Source organism: Manacus candei, unplaced genomic scaffold (assembly GCF_025592945.1).
Source record: "Manacus candei isolate 608988 ecotype Guabito, Panama unplaced genomic scaffold, ASM2559294v1 h1tg000110l, whole genome shotgun sequence".
Taxonomy (NCBI): Eukaryota; Metazoa; Chordata; class Aves; order Passeriformes; family Pipridae; genus Manacus; species Manacus candei.
The window spans coordinates 325212-344084 of NW_026138158.1; the positions used below are offsets into that span (position 1 = coordinate 325212).

An 18873-nucleotide genomic window follows, 5' to 3' on the forward strand; every position below is an offset into this window, starting at 1 on the left:
AGGTCTAAGCAGCAGAGTGGATCCAAACCCGAGCACAATCCCAGCAAATCAAAAGATCACAATCTAAAAAAACATTTGCAAAAAGTCCAGGAGTTTCTGCAGGAACAATGAATACACCTGGGAACCTGCAAGACATTAAGGACAGGGACCTAGCGTGGGGAGAAACTGAGACAAGTTTACTGGGGGTCGTAGCCATTTTATAACCAAACACAAAGAGAAAAACATTCCTTATAAGGCAAAAAGTGTGACCGCAGCATCCGATTGGCTCCTAACTGTCACCTAGGGAGACGGCAGTTTTCGGTGCTATGAACTCACTTCTGTAATGAGGTGTTCTGTTCTCTGCAAGGTCTGTTTTTTTCCTGCTCCACAGTCTCCAATCTCGTTGTTGCTTCATCCGACCTCACTGTTCAGCACGGTCCTTTGTTTTGAGAGTTCTCATTCCTGGATGTCACAGGAATCAGAAAACAATTTTCTTCATTTTCACTGAAAGGAGCTTGTCATTGCTTGCTCAGGCAGGCGCCCAGTGTTCTGGTCTTGCGGAGATAAATCAAAAAGCAACTTTAAGGGTTTTAGATAACAAAGAAAATTTCCCTCCCCCACATCCTGTAGGCAGGAAAACTTAAACCAAAAAGTAAGTAGGAAAGTTTTTCTTTTTTCTACCTCGGGATAGCTTCTGTCTCCATCCAGTTGCCAAGCAACAAATGACTGCTATTTTATAAGGAGTAATATCTTTTCTCTTGCAAAGGCAGAGGTTTTGCAAGAGGGGTTTTTTTACCTTTTTCTTTAACCTAGTGTGATAAACAAAGTCTCGAGTTTCTATAAGTTTCAAATAATAGTTTATTATATGGTAAAAGCAAGTAGCCGGCTGGGTGACAGAAATGGGACCAGTTTCCCAAATCTGCACACCCCTACTACAGGGTACATTTAGTATTTACCTTAGCTACTTCATGCATATTAATTATATCATATACATATACATTCTACAGGTTTTTGCTCAGTATTTAATATATGGGTTTTCTTACAGCTAAAGCTAAAAGGGTTATCTCTACAACCAGTCATAATTCATGCATCCTTGGACGAACAGGCGCCTAAAGATTTAAAGTTCTACTATATTTTATTCTTAAGATAGTAGGGAGGTTTTAGACCTCTTGACCTTGTGAGGGTCTGTTTTATTTCTTTATGGGGGTGTAATTAAGTTTTACAATCTGTTTGTTTTATTTTGATATAATCACCCATTTGTTTCACGAATCACAGTTATTTATATATCACACTAGAAAATTGTAAAATCCAGGTTTTTGGAAGTTTTACTCTTCCCCCACTCTGAGACAGGGATAAAAAACAAGAAAATCCATTTTCCCCCAGACTCGAGAGATGGATAGTTTTGTGAAGGGCTTTCTGCTAACAAGAGAGGCTGTATTTAGTTGTTTCTCCACTAATGGTTGTAAATGCAGTAGCCATTTTTTCATCCATATAGGGCTATTTGTTTCTTGGGTTACCTGTGGATTTAGCTACCAAAAGAGTAGCTTTTAGGAAAAATCTTCTGTTAACTGATTCTCCCTCTGACTGAAGCAGTCTCTGCTCTACAGAATGAGTGATTTCGGTGGGACTAATGGAAACAGAGTTAATGCCTGGACTGTTGATGGCTATGATGTCTCTGCTTCGGCGACGTCAGTTTAGGAATACTTGAGTGGTTTGAGTGTTTGAGTTAGGTTTGAGTGTTTCTTAAGGGTTATTGTGAGGCAGAGACGTCTGTTCTGCTGTTAAAAATGTTTGATATGTTTGGTTTTGCCTCCCATTTTTGCTGTTTAATATGGGTAAAAAGCATTCTCTGCGTGTTTGTGTCCGGAATAGAATTGGAAGTGTGCACTGCTATCTGTTATTTGCTGCAGCCCAGCACGGCACGTCCTCCGGGCTTGCACCGTGTCAGAGACTTGTTTACCTTGCCTCATCAAAGCATCTGCAGTAACGGTTTGCAAAGGGTTACGTGTTTCTGCAGCCGAATTTGCAATCGCTTGTTTCTTTGCTAATTGATTCTGCCTCGATCCCCACATTGTGTACTGCATATCGGTCATTATTAAACGAAACAGTGTTTTGAAATCGTGAGGGGCAAACATCTGACTCGCCCCCCCCCCCCCCAAATCTGCATCCATTTCCCCTGGCAACAAAAAAGCACTTTTAAAGTAACAGATGACCTGCCGATTAGCAAAGCTGCTTTTTTGTGACTCAAAGGGCTACATGTAGCGGCCCATAGCTGCGTGGTCGCTGTTTCTCGCAGCGTTACCTCTGTGTTGCTAGCCGTACTGACTGTGCTGGCGAGCTGTTCGCAATTTCCCAATCGGAACTCCCCCAGCACGAAACAGACCGCTGCCAGCGTCGATAGTGCAGTTAATATACGCCCTTCCCAGCACCGATAATCCTGACCTCGCTAGCAGTCTCGGCTCGCGTCCCCTGCGCTCTCCAGACTTTCTCGTCTTCGCATTGGAATAGTAGCGGCAACCATGCCAACCGCGTCCCCCCCCACCCCCCGCTGAAGAATCTAAAACCTCCCGTCCCTCTGTCAGCCGTCCCATCCTGCCAAGTCTGAGCTGCCGCAGCCCGACTAGGGCTCCCGGGGAGCTGTGTCCTCCTTTTTCTTCCCCTCCGTCACGTCGCCTCCGGCGCAGAAGCTCCCCCGAGTCCGCCGGCGGCTGCGTTCCCCCCGCGCAGATCCCGGTCAGACGAAAACAGACCCGGAAAAACCTCCAAAGCTACCACGTTTACCGTGCGCCCTTCGCCCCCGCACTCGCGACCACGTGTTCTGAAAGTCAGGAGTCTTTTGCTTATCTGTAAATTCTGGGTCCTCCTCGGAGTGCTCCGGAGGCGAAACCGATGCTGCAGCGGCAGCACTGCGTAACCGGCGCTTGCGGGGACGGGGAGCGGAGGCCGGTCGCGCCGCGGGGTCCGTGAGTGGCGCTCGGAACGCGACACCAGCTGCGACGCGGGTCGCGGCGAGGCGCGGGGCCGGGCGGCACAACGGGGTGCGGCTCGTGCTGCGACGGCGGCTTGGAATCAGCACTGCTCCTGCGCAACCTGGGAATGGGGCAAAACCCAGCCTGTGCCCCCCTCCACCTCATGCTGGTTCGGAGTTTGGGACGGGAACTTGATCCAACAGTGTGGAAAAGTTCCATGCTCACTTCCCAAGGAACCTGAGTCTTCCTGGGCTTCAGAGTAATTCTAGAGCTAACGTGGTGACAGACATCAGCTTAGCTCAGCTCAGCTAATATATGCCAGCACTCATGCCCAGCCTCCTCCTGCCTCCTCCAGCCTGTCCAGCCAACACACTGTCCCCAAAGCAGCACGCTTCTGCCTTGAACTTTGAGCCTGGAGAACAGCCCTTGGCATGGGGTTGGAGCCATCTACACTGCTGGGAAGAGAAAACCGACTCGGAGCTGCCACAGGGCCATGAGGGCTGTTCTGCAGGAACAGCTCAGCTGGGCTGGGATGGGGCTGGTGATCCTCAGCTGTTGCCTTTCCCCAGCCCAGACCCACAATTCTGGGCCACACAGTTCCCCGGCAGTGCCAGGGCTTGGGGCAGAAGCTTTGTCATCGCGTCCTTGTGCAGCATCACCTTCCAACAGCCCCGGCCCAAGAGCGGGTGTGGTGGTGGTGCAGGGGCTCTGTGACCAGGGGGGTCTGTGCCCAGGGCTCCCGCCACCCACCACCTCCTCCAGCACCCACGGGACACGGGCCCTTCCCCAAGCCCTGCCTGGGACAGCTGTGAAGGAGGCTGAGACCCTTAGCCCACTCAAGAGCCAGCAAACTATAGGGAATATCATCCCAGAGGAAAATGTGGGATGGGACTGATCCCTCACATTTAAATTTAAAAAGCAACATTTTGTTCAGATCCGAGCCAATGATGCCAATTTGTTTTGCCAGGGAACAGTGTCAGCACAAGGCAGACAGACATCAACTTTAAAGAACAAGTGTGCAAATTTACTATTATGCAAAACAACAAAGAATTACAAAAGAAGCAAGGAATTACAAAAGGATAAGCTCAGTAATGCATCTAATCATTACTACAAAGAAATTCTGTAGTGATTAAGAGAGAGATACATCACTAGTTGCCCCTTTAATACATTACCTGTAACGTCAGCTGGGGAGGCCCCGATCCCAGCAAAGGGCTGGAGAACCACTCCCAGGAACTGGGAAATCCTACTCAGTGTGTCCACTCATAGGTGAGGTCTCTGTCTTTGCTGTGAAAGGGTCCAGCTTTTATATTGCTAAACAAACAAGCTTACATCCCTACTTAGTGCAGAAAAACATCTGGCTTACTTATCTCCTTGGGTTTCACCCAAAGCCTGGCCAGGACTCACAGGAAAATCAAGGTAGTTAGTTTTGACCCTCTACAGCCAAACAAGGCCAGATATCTACTTCCAAGGCCTTGACCGGTCTCTAAATACAGAAAGATAAATACATTCATATTTCATTAATGAACAGATAAAAATGTTCACTAATAAGCAGATAGAAATATATTGTACTAACAACCATACATGTTTACACAGGTGTACTCTTATCATAGTACGTATTTTATTAATGATTATACATAATTTTGGCTAATAAGGAGATACATGGCTAAATATAACATTAGATTGGAAGGTTCATCTAAAGGTCAACCCTGGCTCAGGCCTTGTTCGCTTCACCATAGCAGCCCTCACAGAGTTTTGCTTTGCATGGTAGCTAGAAGGGCGTTAATAATACAGCAGTGTTTTGGCTACTGCTGAGCAGGGCTGGCACAGCATCAGCACTGTAACATTCCTTTGCCAGTCGAGAGCAAGATTCTGGGAGGGGACACAACCAGGCCAGCTGACCCAAACTGACCAAAAGGATATTCTAGATTATATGACATCAGTTCAGATATTAAAGGTAAGGAAAGGAGCAGGAAGAGGGGCATTCGTTGTTTCTAATGGCTGCTTGCTAAGAAACCATTATACACTGCTGAAGCCCTGCTTCCCAGGATGTGGCCGGACATCACTGCTGATGGGAAGTGGAGGATAAATGTTATTTTTCTCTTCATTGGGGGAAGAGGAAAAGCTGTGAGTGCCCAGCATGAAGAAGGTTCTTTCTCCATCACCTCTGTGCCAGGTGAGCTTGGGGTTTGCTGCAGAGATATGGCTGCTGATTTGAGCAGTTCCCACTCCTGAGTTTACCATCACCTAGGTACACACACTCTCCATTACCAAGGACAGGGACCCTGCAACAAGGAGCAGAGACAGAGCTGGCACAAGACAGGTTGTCCCGCCTGTCCCCTCCAGCAGCAGCAGGAGACAAGCACTGCCCATGAGGGACAGTACAAGTAGCCTTGTCCCCCCTGTCCCCTCCAGCAGCAGCAGAAGACAAGCACTGCCCATGAGGGACAGTACCAGTAGCCTTGTCCCCCCCAGGCCCTGCCCATCCCCCCAGCCCCTGCCTGGCTCCCCGGGACTCACGAGGAGTTGTAGCTGCTGCCGTCCCCCCACTGCAGCTGCTCACCCCGTCTCCGCAGCCCGAGCCAGTAATTGATGTCCCCCCTGAGGAGGAAGAGGAGGCCCTGGACGGAAGAGTGGAGCCGGCAGTGGGAGCTGCCCCAGCCCCTCGAGGGCACCCTCCGGGGCTCCATCCCTGCAAGGCCCCAGAGCGGGACTGCACCCCTGGCCCTGCAAGCACCGGCCCCGGGGGCTGCGGGGCTCTACCCGACTCAGGAACCCCCCCCAGCCTCCCCTTCCTTGCCCCACACCCCCCACAGCCCCTCACTCACCATTTCCTCATTCTTGAGCACGGCCAGGGAGGCCCCGAGCTTGGAGCACCAATCCTGGCCCTGCTCCCAGGTCCCCATATCTGTCGACAGGCAGGAGCAGATCCCGCGGTACCCGACCCAGTCCCAGGGACAGGACAGCAATTGTGAAGCTGCAGGCACAACTGGAACCTGTCCATTGCATCTTACTGGAGAGAGAAAGGGAGAAGGTCTGAGGATTCCCCTCCACAGGGAGCAGGGACTCCATGCTGTGCAGAAGGGCTGGGCTGAGGCTCCTCCCTTACCTCCCAGCACAACCACGGCCACTGCCAAAGGCAGGGTCAGGAGCAGGAACAGAACATTTTCATGGGTGAGCCTTGGATGGGATATGAACCTATTGCCTGGAGCAGGAAAAAGCTGCTGGCCATGAGGAGAGGGCTGTCCTGAGCAGTCCCAGCCCTCACATGCCCCCACCCAACAGCGGCTGCCCATGGGAGTGGGAGGGACCCCCAGCCCATGTGCCCCTCACTCAGCTGGCAATGAGAGAGCCAAGGGCTAGGGACACAGGTGAGGGGACACAGGTGAGCGGACAGCCAGGAACACAGCCAGGGACACAGGACATGTGTGAGGGGACAGCCAGGGACACAGGTGAGGGCACAGCCTGTGGCAACAGAGCTGCCCAGAGCTGGGGGCTGCTGGGTGTGTTGGTACTGGCCATTGACGGGGCCGAGCAGAGCACAAGGCCTCTTCCAGACACCTGAAGGATCCTCACACTTGCCAGTCCCGTCTTGCTGGGGTGACACTTCCCCTCTCTACAGACCTCCCCACCTCTCCATACTCACCCAGACCTCCTCTCGCATTGTTTCCATTCTCCATATTTTGACTCGCCGCAGAGTTAGAAGTGGCGTCTAAGAAGGGAAAGGCAGTTGGGAGACCAGGGACACAGAGGGAATTCCTTAGTTTTGTTGGAGAAATGTGGAAATGGGGTTGCATGATTCCCAGGAATGCCCTGGCAACTCATCCTGTCTCCACTGACTGTGTCTGTTTTTCAGTCCCAGAATAGTTCGGGTTGAATGGGACTTGGAAGCCCATGCCGTCCCACCCCTGCCCCGGGCAGATACACCTCCCACCAGCCCAGGTCACTCCAAGTCTGGTCCCACCTGGCCAGTAACGCTGTTGGTGATGGGGCAGCCAAATCAGTCTAACCTAGAAGAACCGGGACGAGCCAGCGCTGCTGCGGCATCGGCTCCTTCTGAGCATGCTGAGGGGTCATTGGGAAGAAGACGACCATTGGCAGCCGCTCCCTCAGCGGCCCCTGGGGCGGGGACATGGGGTAGGAAAAGCCCACCGGACCCTTCTCAGCACCGCAGCCGCAAAGAGGCTCTGGTCGCCTCCACCACTTTTATAGCGGCTGAGGTGTTCACCCACACCGCTCTGACCAAGGGGGAAATCAGCCGATGGGAGTGGAACGCAGTGGAACGCAGACCCCGTGTCCGTGCGGCGCCGCCTCGGCCGACTCTTCATCCCGGGAAGTGAGCCGCGGTCCAGCCGTGGGATCTGCAGCACTGCACAGTGACCGGCCGGGGAAGCGCATGAGCCGGGCGGGGGTTCCTGGTTACCGCGGACGTTCCCTCAAGACCGTGTCCCCGCCAGGATCGGGCGAGGCCCCGCAGGCCTCAAACCAACTGGGGGGACAGCCCCAGAAACCAGAACTTTGGCTTCGGGCGCTTGGAGCTGAACGAGGGGGATAAAGGATCCCCCGACTCCTCCCCCCGGTGCCCCAGCAGCAGCTCTGCCCCCCCAGAATGGGGCTGTTTCCCCCCCCCGGGCTTTGGGGGGTGAGTGCAGAGTAGACGCTGAGGTGCCGGATGTCTCTTGACCGATGGGGCTGAAAGGGACAAGAAGGTGTCAAACAAGTGGCAAAACCAAATAAATGAATGCTGTGTATCAGGTCCTCCCTGCTGTGCCTTACTCCATCCTTCCCCCGGCTGCAGCCTTTCTGCTAAAGCCCTGTAAGTGCTTTGCCTGGGCCCCTGATCCCATGGCCCCCAGGATAAGGGAGTATCCAGACCCTCCTTGGCAGCTGCGCTGTGACTGAAAGACCCACACGAGGGGGTCTCTGCCACCCCATGTCACCCAAAGAGCCGCAGCCGGGGCCAGTAGGGGTTTATGGAACTGCACTGAGGGGTTCCCGCTGCCCCATGTCATTAAAAGAGCTGCTCCGAGGGATGGGCAGGGGAAATGCTGGTGGCATGTTTGGGATAGAACAGAAGGGTTGGGGTCACATGGGGCAGATCTGAGCTGGGAGGGAAGGGTAGACAGAGACCCATGTGTGCCTGACTATCCCAAAATAGCTCAATTAGCCCAAAATATGCCTGAATTCCTCCCAAAGTAACTCTGATCCTTCCCCTAAGATCTCTGAATTCTCCCAAAATAACTGAAACTTCCTCAAACACTTTTGCTTCCTCCACAATACCTTTGATTCCCCCCCAAATACCTCTGAATCCTCCAAAAATACCTGAATTTTCCCAAATACTTCTGAATTATTCTAAAATACCCCCAAACTCTCCCCAAATACGTTTGAACTCTCCCAAACCCTTCTGAATTCTCCCCAGATACCCTGAACTCTCCACAAACATCTCTGAATCCTCTGGAAATACATTAAGTCTCCCCAAATACTGTGACTTATTCTCTAATACCCTGAACACTCCTCAAATACCTCTGAACTTTCCCCAAATAATCCTGGATTATCCCCAAATACCCCTGAATTGTGCTCAAATCCCCCTGAACTCTCACCATGTTTACCACATCCCATCTACCCATCCAGAGCTATTTTGGCCTCTGCTTTCCCCTGAGGTGTCAGAGAAAGATTAAAAAAAGATAAAGACAGGGGAGAAGACCAAAACAAAGGAGAAAACAGAGAAAAAGACAAGCTTAAAGAGAGTTTAAATATTAAATAAATACACATGTGTTTGACTACTCACAGTGATGCTGGGGTTCAGAGATGTAACAAGAACTAATGGTTTTTGCAGCAGAATGTACCATAGAAAATTACTCTCCCTCAATTTAAAGAAACCAGTCAAGTAAGGTGAGGAAACAGTGAAGGGAACTGAAAACAGCTGAGCAGGCAATGCCAGGTTGATGAATAACCAGAGGTATTGTCTTAAACGAATTCATAAGGCAGTGACTCAGAACTTTGGGGGCTCCAGACACAGATGACCACCAGAGACTCCCAATGAAGCCCCTCAGAGCCCTTATAAGGATATGCATATATGCTAACAAGTGTTGGGAAATGTCATGAATATGTAACAGGAATGTGGGAATGAAAAATGATTAATCACGTAATGCTGACAGAGAAGCTGCACTGGAGATACCTTTGTGTGTAATTTGGGAACTGATTCCCAGGGCACACAGAGTACTGGAATCATTCCAGCGCATTGTGATAAATGTCTGCCTGCTAAAACTCAAAAAATGTATCTTAGAAGTTTCTTTTAAGTGCTGATTTTAGGCAACAACAAAGGGAGTTGAAAGGTTTGAGAGGGGACAGGATCCTGGTAAGGAGTCAGGAGCTGCTGCTGCTGAGAGGGAGGAAACACACTGATGGATCAAAGCAGAGTTTGTGCTTTGAGCCCCTTCTCCAAAAACCTGCAGGAGGGAAAGCAGCTGAGTATGGAATAACTGTTCAGTTGAAGTTTCCCATTTGTAGCTCATTGCAAGCTTGTTTTGCCCACAGGAATCCCTGATCTGGTTCCTCCAGTGCCCAACTACCCATGAGCAAAATTTGGTTCCCTGTACCCTGAACCAACAGGGGCAGCAGCTTTTGTTCCCTCCTGGGTCTTGTGTAATTTAGCAGCATAAAACACACTAATAAAAACTTACCAAACATTCTCTGATAAAACAATGATATTTCATTGCATAATGCAACAAATTGTGCATTGTATTATTGCTAGTATGATTATGTATTATTGCATAATGCATAATTGCAATGATATTTCATTACACTAATAAGGTCTAAAAGCCACATAGGTGGACATTTCCTTTGTCCATAAATAGACGTGGAATAATCGCAAGGAAGTTCCCTCAGGGAACTTACAGGAGGCAATATGGAGGACATGCTCGGATACAGCATTTCCGTTGGAGTTGAACTTTACAATAGAGAAAACAAAAACAGGATGGGCTGGGAAGAGGATTGCTTCCTCATCCTGGGAAGGTCCCAAAGTTCAACAGGACAAAGCCCAGAACTGTCCAAACTCTGAGCTGGATCTGAGCCAGAAACCAGTGGGCTGGGAGAGGGAGAAGGATTTAATATTTTCAAAACTAAAGCATCACGCTTGAGACTACAGAAGTCCCAGTGCACATGTTCAGTTGCCTCATTTCAAGTCAAAATTTCAGTCCCACATTCATCTCTGCTTCATAGCGATGAATGTAAAAATGCAAAAAAATCCCTTGAAAAGACTGCACGAAGGTTCATGTTGTAAGAGCCCACTTGGCGCAGCCCGAGCTCCCGCCCAAGTTTAATCCCTCCCAAGCCTACTGTGGTTTCCAGCTGGTTTGCTCTAGCTCCCCCAAATCACTAATTCCACTGCACTGAAATAAATCCAATTCCTTTTTATTGTATCGTTATTTGCCTCTTTTCATCATGATTTTCTCAATTCCTTTCATGATGAACAAACCCATCAGCTACATGGGGCTGAAAAAACCCCAACAAAATCACTGAAAAGTGCTTGCAAGGCAAAACAAATTACAAACCATCAAAACCCCACCTCCAGACACTCAAACCAACCCTGTGGTGGCAAAAGCCTCACTAAAACCAGCTGTAAAGTCATGATTTTGGGGTTTTATTCCTCCTTCCCTTCAATGTGCCACATTTAATTAATCAGGTGGTTACTTCAGCCCCCCCAAAGACAAGACCATGACCTGGGTGCTCAGCCCTGTCCCAGCCCTGGCATCGCTCCGGCCGGTGCCGACTCCATCAGTCCCGAGTTTTACAGCCCAGAAGGTGCTTTTCAGTACTCACCCTCACAGTGGAGCTCACGGAGACTGGGATCAGCTTCCTGGTGCTGCTTAAATATGTGCTTATGGAGACTGGGAGGAGATTTTTGATACTGAGTTTATTATGGTCACATGCAGGGCATGGGGATAACAACTGGGACCACTAGGGGAGTTCAGGGTGCTTTCCAAAATGTTCCTGGACTTGTCTCTCTTCTACATGGAAAAGAGACAACAAAGCTGCAACATCCCTAATGAGGTGGGGTGTCCATCCACAGCCCCAAAAATGTGGGTGATGCTGGACTGTGGCACCTGGTAAATGGTGACTCCCTTCCTCACACAGCCACTTCCTCAGCCACTGCTGGAAGCAATCCAGGGAGCAGCTGAACTCCAGAATGTTCTGTCAGCTGGAGTTGGTTAGGCAGGTTCCCCAGGAGCACGTGCTCCATGTCCTGGCTCAGCATGGGGCTGTCTCCACCTAAAATGAGAACAGGTATGATCCTTTCCTCCTGGAACGCAGGTGGATTTTCACCCTTTACTCCTGAAATGAGGGTAGGTTTCACCTGAAGTTGTTGCTCTGCCATATCGGGTCAGCACTCAGGGATGGAGTGAGGGGCTCCCTGGGAACATAGATCTATGAGGGGACCCGTGGAGTCTTTGCAGCAACCATCAGGGTGAAGAGAGGGACCTGCAGCAGATCAGACTCCAAAATCACATCAATCAGCCCCTGCTGGTAGCTTTCTCCTCCTGCCCATCAGGGATTGACACTGCCCAGAAGCTGCTCTCTGCTAGAAATACAGGAGGAATCTGCTCCAGCTCCTGCCTGGAGCTGGGCTGTGATGGATTCAGGGGGGATTTCCCCATTTTGGATGACTCACCTTGTCCCTGCAGCAGCCATCTCATGACGCCTACCAGGACCAGGGTCCTGACCCCTTCAACTCCTAGCCGAGCCCAGCACCATCAAGGACCTGCAACATGACTGTCCTGGGAGCAAGGGAGGAAGCAGCTCTTCTGTGCTCTCTGCCCTGCTTTTAATGCTCTGCCTCAGCTGCAGGTACCCCCACATCACTCTCCTCAGGTGCGTCTTGGTTCACTTGTCCCAGCAAACCTGCAGAGCCTTGGAACTCAGTTCCTCCCTCTCCTCCCCTGAGCTGCACCCAGAGGTATCCTGGGCACGGGAAGGCCCCAAGCAAAGCCCTGGGAATGTTTGGAGTGAGGGGAGAGGTGGCTGTAGGGCTCCTCAGCCCCGCTGAGCTGCAAAGAGCCAAGTAGGTGAATCCCTACATGGTGTCTGTGGGGACTGGTTTTATTTTGCATTCTTCACAAGAAAATGGGGTGATAAGAACAAAACCTTTTCATGCCAACATTCTGCCCCCAGCTAGGGACGGACAGTGAAGACGCTCAAGAGCAAAGTTGGATTTTGGCCACCAGCAACTCAGGAAAATGCACAGAAGGTCCTTCCTCTCTCATGGTTTCCCACAGGGAAGGGATCCAGCCCCATCAGGGACATCGGCCCCTCCAAAGCCCATTCTGCCCAAACCAGAGCCCCCCTGGGCTGGGACAGAGAGGCTGAGGGATGTCACTCCCCGGGGCCTCTCTGGGACAGAGGGGGGCTGGCACAGATGGTGGTTGGTGCCTCGGCCTGTCCCTGCCCCTGGGACATTGGGATCCCGGATAAAGGGGGGTTTGGTCCCTCTGGAGCAGGAGCAGAGCCCAGCAGGGAGGGTGGGCTCATGTCCCTCTGGGATTTGAGTCGCTGTGGATGTGTGACTGAGGTCATGGGAGCCACTAAGAGCCAATTCCCATGGCAAAGCTGCTCTGACGAGGTGTGAAGTGGCTAAGGAGAGAGAGGGAGGTGCTTAAAAGAGCTCCTTAAGGGACATCGCCCACCTCCTCTTCCTCCTCCTCCTTCTTGTCCTCGCTGCCACTGCCATGGACTAATTAGGTATTATGTATATATATTATATATTATATATTTTATATTATATATTATATATTATATATTATATATTATATATTATATATTATATATTATATATTATATATTATATATTATTATCATAATTATTAAAAATATTGATATAATATTAAATCATATCAAACATTAAAATATTGTAAAGAGTTTAATTCTAATTATTTAATTATATTTTAATTTTGTTACTGGTTTTTTATTCTGTTATTAATTAAATCTAGAATTATTTTAGTTAGCAAACACTTCCTAAATCTATTGTTAATTAAATTAATTATTAAATTAATGACTATTAAATTGTTGATTTGTCCCTGGAAGCATTCCTGGGCCCTACTGAGGGCAGGCACTGACAAAGCCTCCCCAGGGACTCCTTCGAGCAGCTCCTTGGAGGCCAGGAGTGCAGGCAGACAAAGGCTCTGGGCAGGCCCCTGCAATGCTGAGCAAAGCCTGCCTTGGTTTTGTGGAGCACAAAGGCCAAGGCCTGAGCCCCAGGCCCTGGCCCAGCAGATCCTGTCCCTCCCGGCTGGCTCAGGGCTGTTTGGGGGGCAGTGGGACGGGAGGGGGAGGAACAACAAAGGCCCAAAACTGGGCAACCCCTGCCAGGCTCCTGAGGGAGGGGCGAGGCAGAAACCAAGTGCAGAACCTGCCAGGAAAGTTGCTTGTGGTGACCTGAGTGGCAGAGGCAGCTGCCAGAGGCAAGGGGACAAAGGCCTGGGTGCCTTTGGGCCTTGCAGCCCTGACAGAGCCCTTGGCCATCTCCCCTGCAGGCTGTCCTGCCCTGGCCCTGCTGCTGCTCTGGCCTTGCAGGCTGCACACACCCCTCCTGCTTTTCCACCCCCTCCCAGCAGCATTTCTAGACCCTCACTGATGTCTCTGCACCCATCTCTGGCTGTTCCCTGGAACACAAAGCCATGAGATGATCCAGATACTCTCTTCGTGTCCTCTTACATCACAAGGCTCCCCTTTGAGCAACACTTCTTCCTCACCTCCAGTCTGAACCTTCCAAGCTGCACTTGGTGGGTTTTCTTTCTCTTCCCAGTACCAAAAAAAGTTCCATCCTGGCAGAATCGCAGAATCACAGATTATGCTGAGTTGGAAGGGACCTATGAGAATCATCGACTCCAACTCCTGCCCTTCACAGGACCATTCCCAAGAGTCACACCATGTGCCTGTCACCTAAAAAGCTTTTGAACTCTGTCAGGCTGGGTGTTGTAATCACTTCCCTGGGGAGACGGTTCCAGTACCCAGCCAGATCTCCTCTAGACCCTCTCCAGTTGTTCCTCCTTCCTACAGAATGGGAAGCTCAACAGACAGAGATTAGTCCAGATGTGGTGACCCCAGGGCTGAGTCCGAGGGGTGACAACTCCCTTGTCTGGGTGGTCACACTCCCCCCAAGGCAGCCCCATGTGCAGTTGGCCTTATTAACTTGGATCCTGAGCCCCTGTGCCACAGTACATCCCTCCCAGAGCCCAGGTCCTTCTCCTGGGGGTCACTCCAGAGCTGAGCAGGGTCCTGCATTCATTCTCGGGGTCATTCTGGTCATTCTGCCCCCAGGGCACGACTGGCCCCTTTGCCTTCTAAAACTCCAGGAGGTTTGTGTTGCCAGACCCCAGAGCTCCTCAGGGCCCCTGAGAGTGACTCTCAGCAGGGGCAGCTTTCAGGGTGTGCACAGACAGCTCCCCTGAACTGGTGCCCAAGGCTGCTGCTGCCTGGTAGGGCTGGGACAGAGGTGACCTGCAGCCCCTTCCCAGCCCTGGGCCCCCTTGGGATCCTGAGGCACAGCTGAGTGCTCCCAGCATTCCCGCTCCTCTGCTCCTTGTGTGCCATGGGCTGAGAAGATACAGGTCACCTCCCGTCCCTCTGCCAACCCCTTGGGCCTGCTTTGAGCCCTCCAGGTCCTTGCCCTGCTCCCAAGGGCTGTGGGGGTGGTTAATGGTCAAGGCTTGGGGTTTAGAGCTCAGGGTGGGGATTAGGCAGAACTTTGGCAGGTTTGTTGTTCTGCTGGCAGTGTCTGGCAGCTTTTTGGGCTGGGTTAGGATTAAAGGTTGGCTTTTCATACTGGTAATACAGGTTTGGGAATGGGGTGGGCATTAGAGGACAAGTAAGAGTCTGGAGTTCTGGGTTTGGGCTTTTTCTGTCTTGGAATTAGAGCAGTGGATTCCTTTCCATGGGAGGGGCAGCACTTTTGCATAGTGTTGGGGTTTGAGGTTACAAAGTGCATAAAGGTCCATCAGGAATGTTTGCACAGTCAGTGTTTCCGCACCCTCAGCATTACCTGAACCTGGTTTTACCTCACCAAACTCCTTCCTCTCTGTTGGTCAAGCCCCTCTTTCCTTCCCCAGTTATCTTGTCCCTTTTGTCACAGTTCCTCCCAACCTCCTCAGAACTACCATCAGGATGGGCTCAGCTTTGTGATGATGCCATGCAACCTCATGGAATCAAGGAGCCACTGTGAAACTGCAGAACCTCATGGAATTACGGGGCCATTGTGACCCTGGGAAAAGCCATGGAATCAGGAAGCCATTGTGGCACTGCAGGGTCTCTTGGAAACAAAGAAACCCTGGGCTACAGTGGAATTTCATGGAATCAAGAGGCCATTGTGACACTGGGGAACCTCATGGAACAAAAGGAATCCAGGGACACTGTGGAACTTCATGGAATCAAGGGGCAGTTGTGACACTACAGGGCCTTATGGATCCAAAAGAACACAGGGAAACTGTGGAGTTTCATGGAACCAAGGGACATGCAGAACCTCATGGAACAAAAGGAACCCTGAGACATTTTGAAAGTTCATGGAACAATACGGTCCTTGTGGCACTGCAGGGCCCCATGGAAAAAAAGGAACACAAGGACACTGAAATCTGGTGGAACCAAGGGGCCATTTTGACATTCTTCCTCATGGAAGAAGAGGAGCCCTGAGACATTTTAGAACCTTATGGAACCAAGGGGCCATTTTGACACTGAGGAACCTCATGGAGTCAAGGGGCCACTGTGACACTCCAGGGCCTCACGGAACCAAAGGAACCGTGAGATATTTCAGAGCCTCATGGAACCAAGGGGACACTGTACCTCCCCAGAACTCCATGGAATCAAGCAGAGCCGCTGCCTCCCCCCCGCTGCTGCACGTTCTGGAGTCGCCGGCTCTGCCCCGCTTGGACACCTCTGGAGTCAACGTGTTCTTGGGCAGTACAACTGATCTCAGACCAGAGAGTTTCCAATATTTTGCTTTGCCCCCTCTTCCCCCTGGTTTTGTTTTTTGTTCTTTGTTTCCCCAGGGGGAAAAGGGGGAAGGGAGGCACGTGTTGATCCCTGGTTTTATCTGTTTACAAATGGGAGTTGGGGTAGGGGCGGAAAGAGGAGGTGGTTTCTCTCTCTGCTGGTGCTTTGAACTGTTCTGTTGGTATGGTTGTTTTTGCTGCTATATTTCTTGTTAGTGAACTCTTATTTTTTCACTTCTACCTCCTTGTATTTTGCCTTCCCAGGCAAGCCTGGGGACTCCATGGGTAGCAAGAGATTTCTGTGTTGGCACCTGTGGTGTGGGAGGAATCTTCGTTCGTATGCAATTTTGGGAGTAGGGCTGGCAGTTTGGAGGTAGGGCTGAAAACAGGAATCAACAGCTCTTATCACCAGGAAAGAAAACCTGGAAGTTTTGGCTTTGTAATGCAGTTGGTTGACGAGGCTTGGACCTCCATGGGCAGCAAAAGCTTTCTGTGCTGGCACCTTTGTTCTGGGAGGAATCGTTGTCCGTATGCAATTTTGGGAATAGGGCTCGCAACTGGGAGGCAGGTCTGAAAACAGGAAACAACACCCCTTATCCGCAGGAAAGAAAGACTGGAAGATTTAGCTTGCTGGTTCAGTTGGTTTGTCAGCCTGGGGACTCCATGGTCAGCAAGAGTTTTCTGTGCTGGCACGTTTGGTGTGGGAGGAATCTTTGTATGCACTTTTGGGATTCAGGCTGGCAGTTGGGAGGTAGGGTTGAAAACAGGAAACAACGGCCTTTTTTGCCAGGAAAGAAAGCCTGGAAGCTTTGGCTTTATGGTGCACTTGGTGGGTCAGCCTGGGCACTCCATGGGCAGCAAGAGCTTTCTGTGCTGGCACCTTTGGTGTGGGAGGAATCATCGTTTGTGTGCAATTTTGGGAGTCTGGCTGGCAGTTGGGAGGCAGGGCTGAAAACAGGAAACAGCAGCCCTTATCTCCAGGAAAGTAAGCCTGCATGCTTTGGCTTTGTGGTCCAACTGGTGGGTGTGGTAGTTTGGTCTAGGCCTTCCTTGGTGACCACTTTGTAGCCAAGGAAGTGTCCAGATTTACCCAGTATTCCCTACGATTTTTACGTAAGTCAGGGTATAAGAAGAAAGGAGGAAAGGTCTTCAGTCTCTTTTTCCTTCGGGTGGCTTGGAGGTGCAGGTTCCCTGCTGTTGAGTCTGCCGTGTTGGGGAGCGAGGCCTGGTAAGGCCTTGCTGACCTTGGGAGATGGAGGTTGCCGATGATCATTCCAGCGTGACTCTCCGTTGTCCCAAGGAAAGTAGTAAGATATTCTTTGCTAATTCTTTTAGTTGCTAGATCTTGGGCTACTGATCAGGATATATATACATATTTTATTCTGGTTTTGTTCCTTTTTCACTTCCCCCTTCCCTTTCCCCTTTCCTTGTGAAATTGTATATATATTTCAACTTTAACATAAGTGTAAATATATTTATATATATTGCTTTAGCTGTCTCTCTCTCATTTCAGTTTTTCTTGGTTGTTTTTCTCCCTCTTCTCCCTGAGGTTTGGGGGGGGAGGGGGCTTTTTGTGGTAAGGTTTGGAGACTTGGCAGGGAGCCAGCTTCAAACCATATCAGTGGGTCAGCCTGGGAACTACATGAACAGCAAGAGCTTTCTGTACTGACTCCTTTGGTGTGGGAGGAATCTTTGTCCGTATGCAATATTGGGAGTCGGGCTGGCAGTTGGGAGGCAGGGCTGAAAACAGGAAACAACAGCCCTTATCCCCAGGGAGAAAGACTGGAAGCTTTGACTTTGTGGTGCACTTGGTGGGGAAGCCTAGGCACTCCATGAGCAGCAAGAGCTTTCTGTGCTGGCACTTTTGGTGTGGGAGGAATCTTAGCCCGTATGAATTTGGGACTCTAACTGCCATTTGGGAGGTAGGGTTGAAAACAGGGAACAATAGCCCATATGGCCAGGAAAGAAAGCCTGGAAGCTTTTGCTTTTTGTTGCAGTCGGTTTGTCAGCCTGGAGACTCTTGGTCAGTAAGAACTTTCTGTGCTGGCACCTTTGATGTGGGAGGAATCTTCGTCCGTATGCAATTTTAGGAGTAGGGCTGGCATTTGAGAGGTAGGTCTGAAAACAGAAAACAGCAGCCCTTATCCCCAGGAAAGAAAGCCTGGAAGCTTTGGCTTTATGGTGCAGTTTTTGTGTCACCCTGGGTAGTCCATGGTCAGCAAGAGTGTTCTGTGCTGGCACCTGTGGTGTGGGAGGAATCTTTGTTTGTATGCGATTTTGGGAATAGAGCAGGCAGCTAAGAGGCAGGGCTGAAAACAGGAAACAACAGCCCTTATCACCAGGAAAGGAAGCCTGGAAGCTTTGCCTTGGTGGTTCAGTTGGTTTATCAGCCTGGAGACTCCATGGGCAGCAAGAGCTTTTTGTGCTGGCACGTTTGATGTGGGAGTAATCTTTGTATGCAGTTTTGGGAGTCGGGCTGGCAGTTGGGAGGCAGGGTTGAAAACAGGGGAGAACCCTGATTCTGAGTCTTAGGAGAGAAAGAAACCAGGAGACTTTGAAGTTCAACTGATGTTTCTACAGTCTCCCAGCTTTCCTCACATTAAGGAAAATTGGCTCATGAGGATAATGATGATGCAGCTTCTGCTATGGGGAATTCTAAACATTCCGGGGTCGGTAAGACAACCTGGTAAGTAACACTTGAGTCAATGGGGGGTTGTCTTGGGGGCTTGTTTCCTTTCTCTTTTCTATCTCTCGGTTTCTCATTTTGTTTGCTACTTTCTTTGGAATAAATGTTGTTTTGTTCAGCTTTCAACTGTGTACTGGTTTCAGTTTTGGCAATCTCCCTGCTACATACAGACATAACAAACAAATGACAGCATCAGCAGATGCCTTTCCATTCCTCTTTCCCTTCCCATTCCCCGTTCCTCTTCCCATTCCATTCCCACAGC

General features: G+C 50.4%; 1 protein-coding gene and 1 non-coding gene across 2 annotated transcripts; both read right to left on the reverse strand.

The window, feature by feature from the left end:
- Positions 1 to 3196: 3196 nt before the first annotated feature.
- On the reverse strand, positions 3197 to 3285 carry LOC127461658 (small nucleolar RNA SNORD45). The gene has a single exon (XR_007900195.1). It is a non-coding gene; the product is annotated as a small nucleolar RNA SNORD45 (small nucleolar RNA).
- Positions 3286 to 3949: 664 nt separating this feature from the next.
- On the reverse strand, positions 3950 to 10760 carry LOC127461644 (early activation antigen CD69-like). The gene is given in 7 exon segments (XM_051769656.1): positions 3950 to 5230; positions 5466 to 5566; positions 5774 to 5958; positions 6055 to 6150; positions 6592 to 6657; positions 7189 to 7222; positions 7224 to 10760. Coding segments are annotated over 7 exon segments (726 nt in total). The 5' UTR covers positions 7344 to 10760; the 3' UTR covers positions 3950 to 5106.
- Positions 10761 to 18873: the final 8113 nt, after the last annotated feature.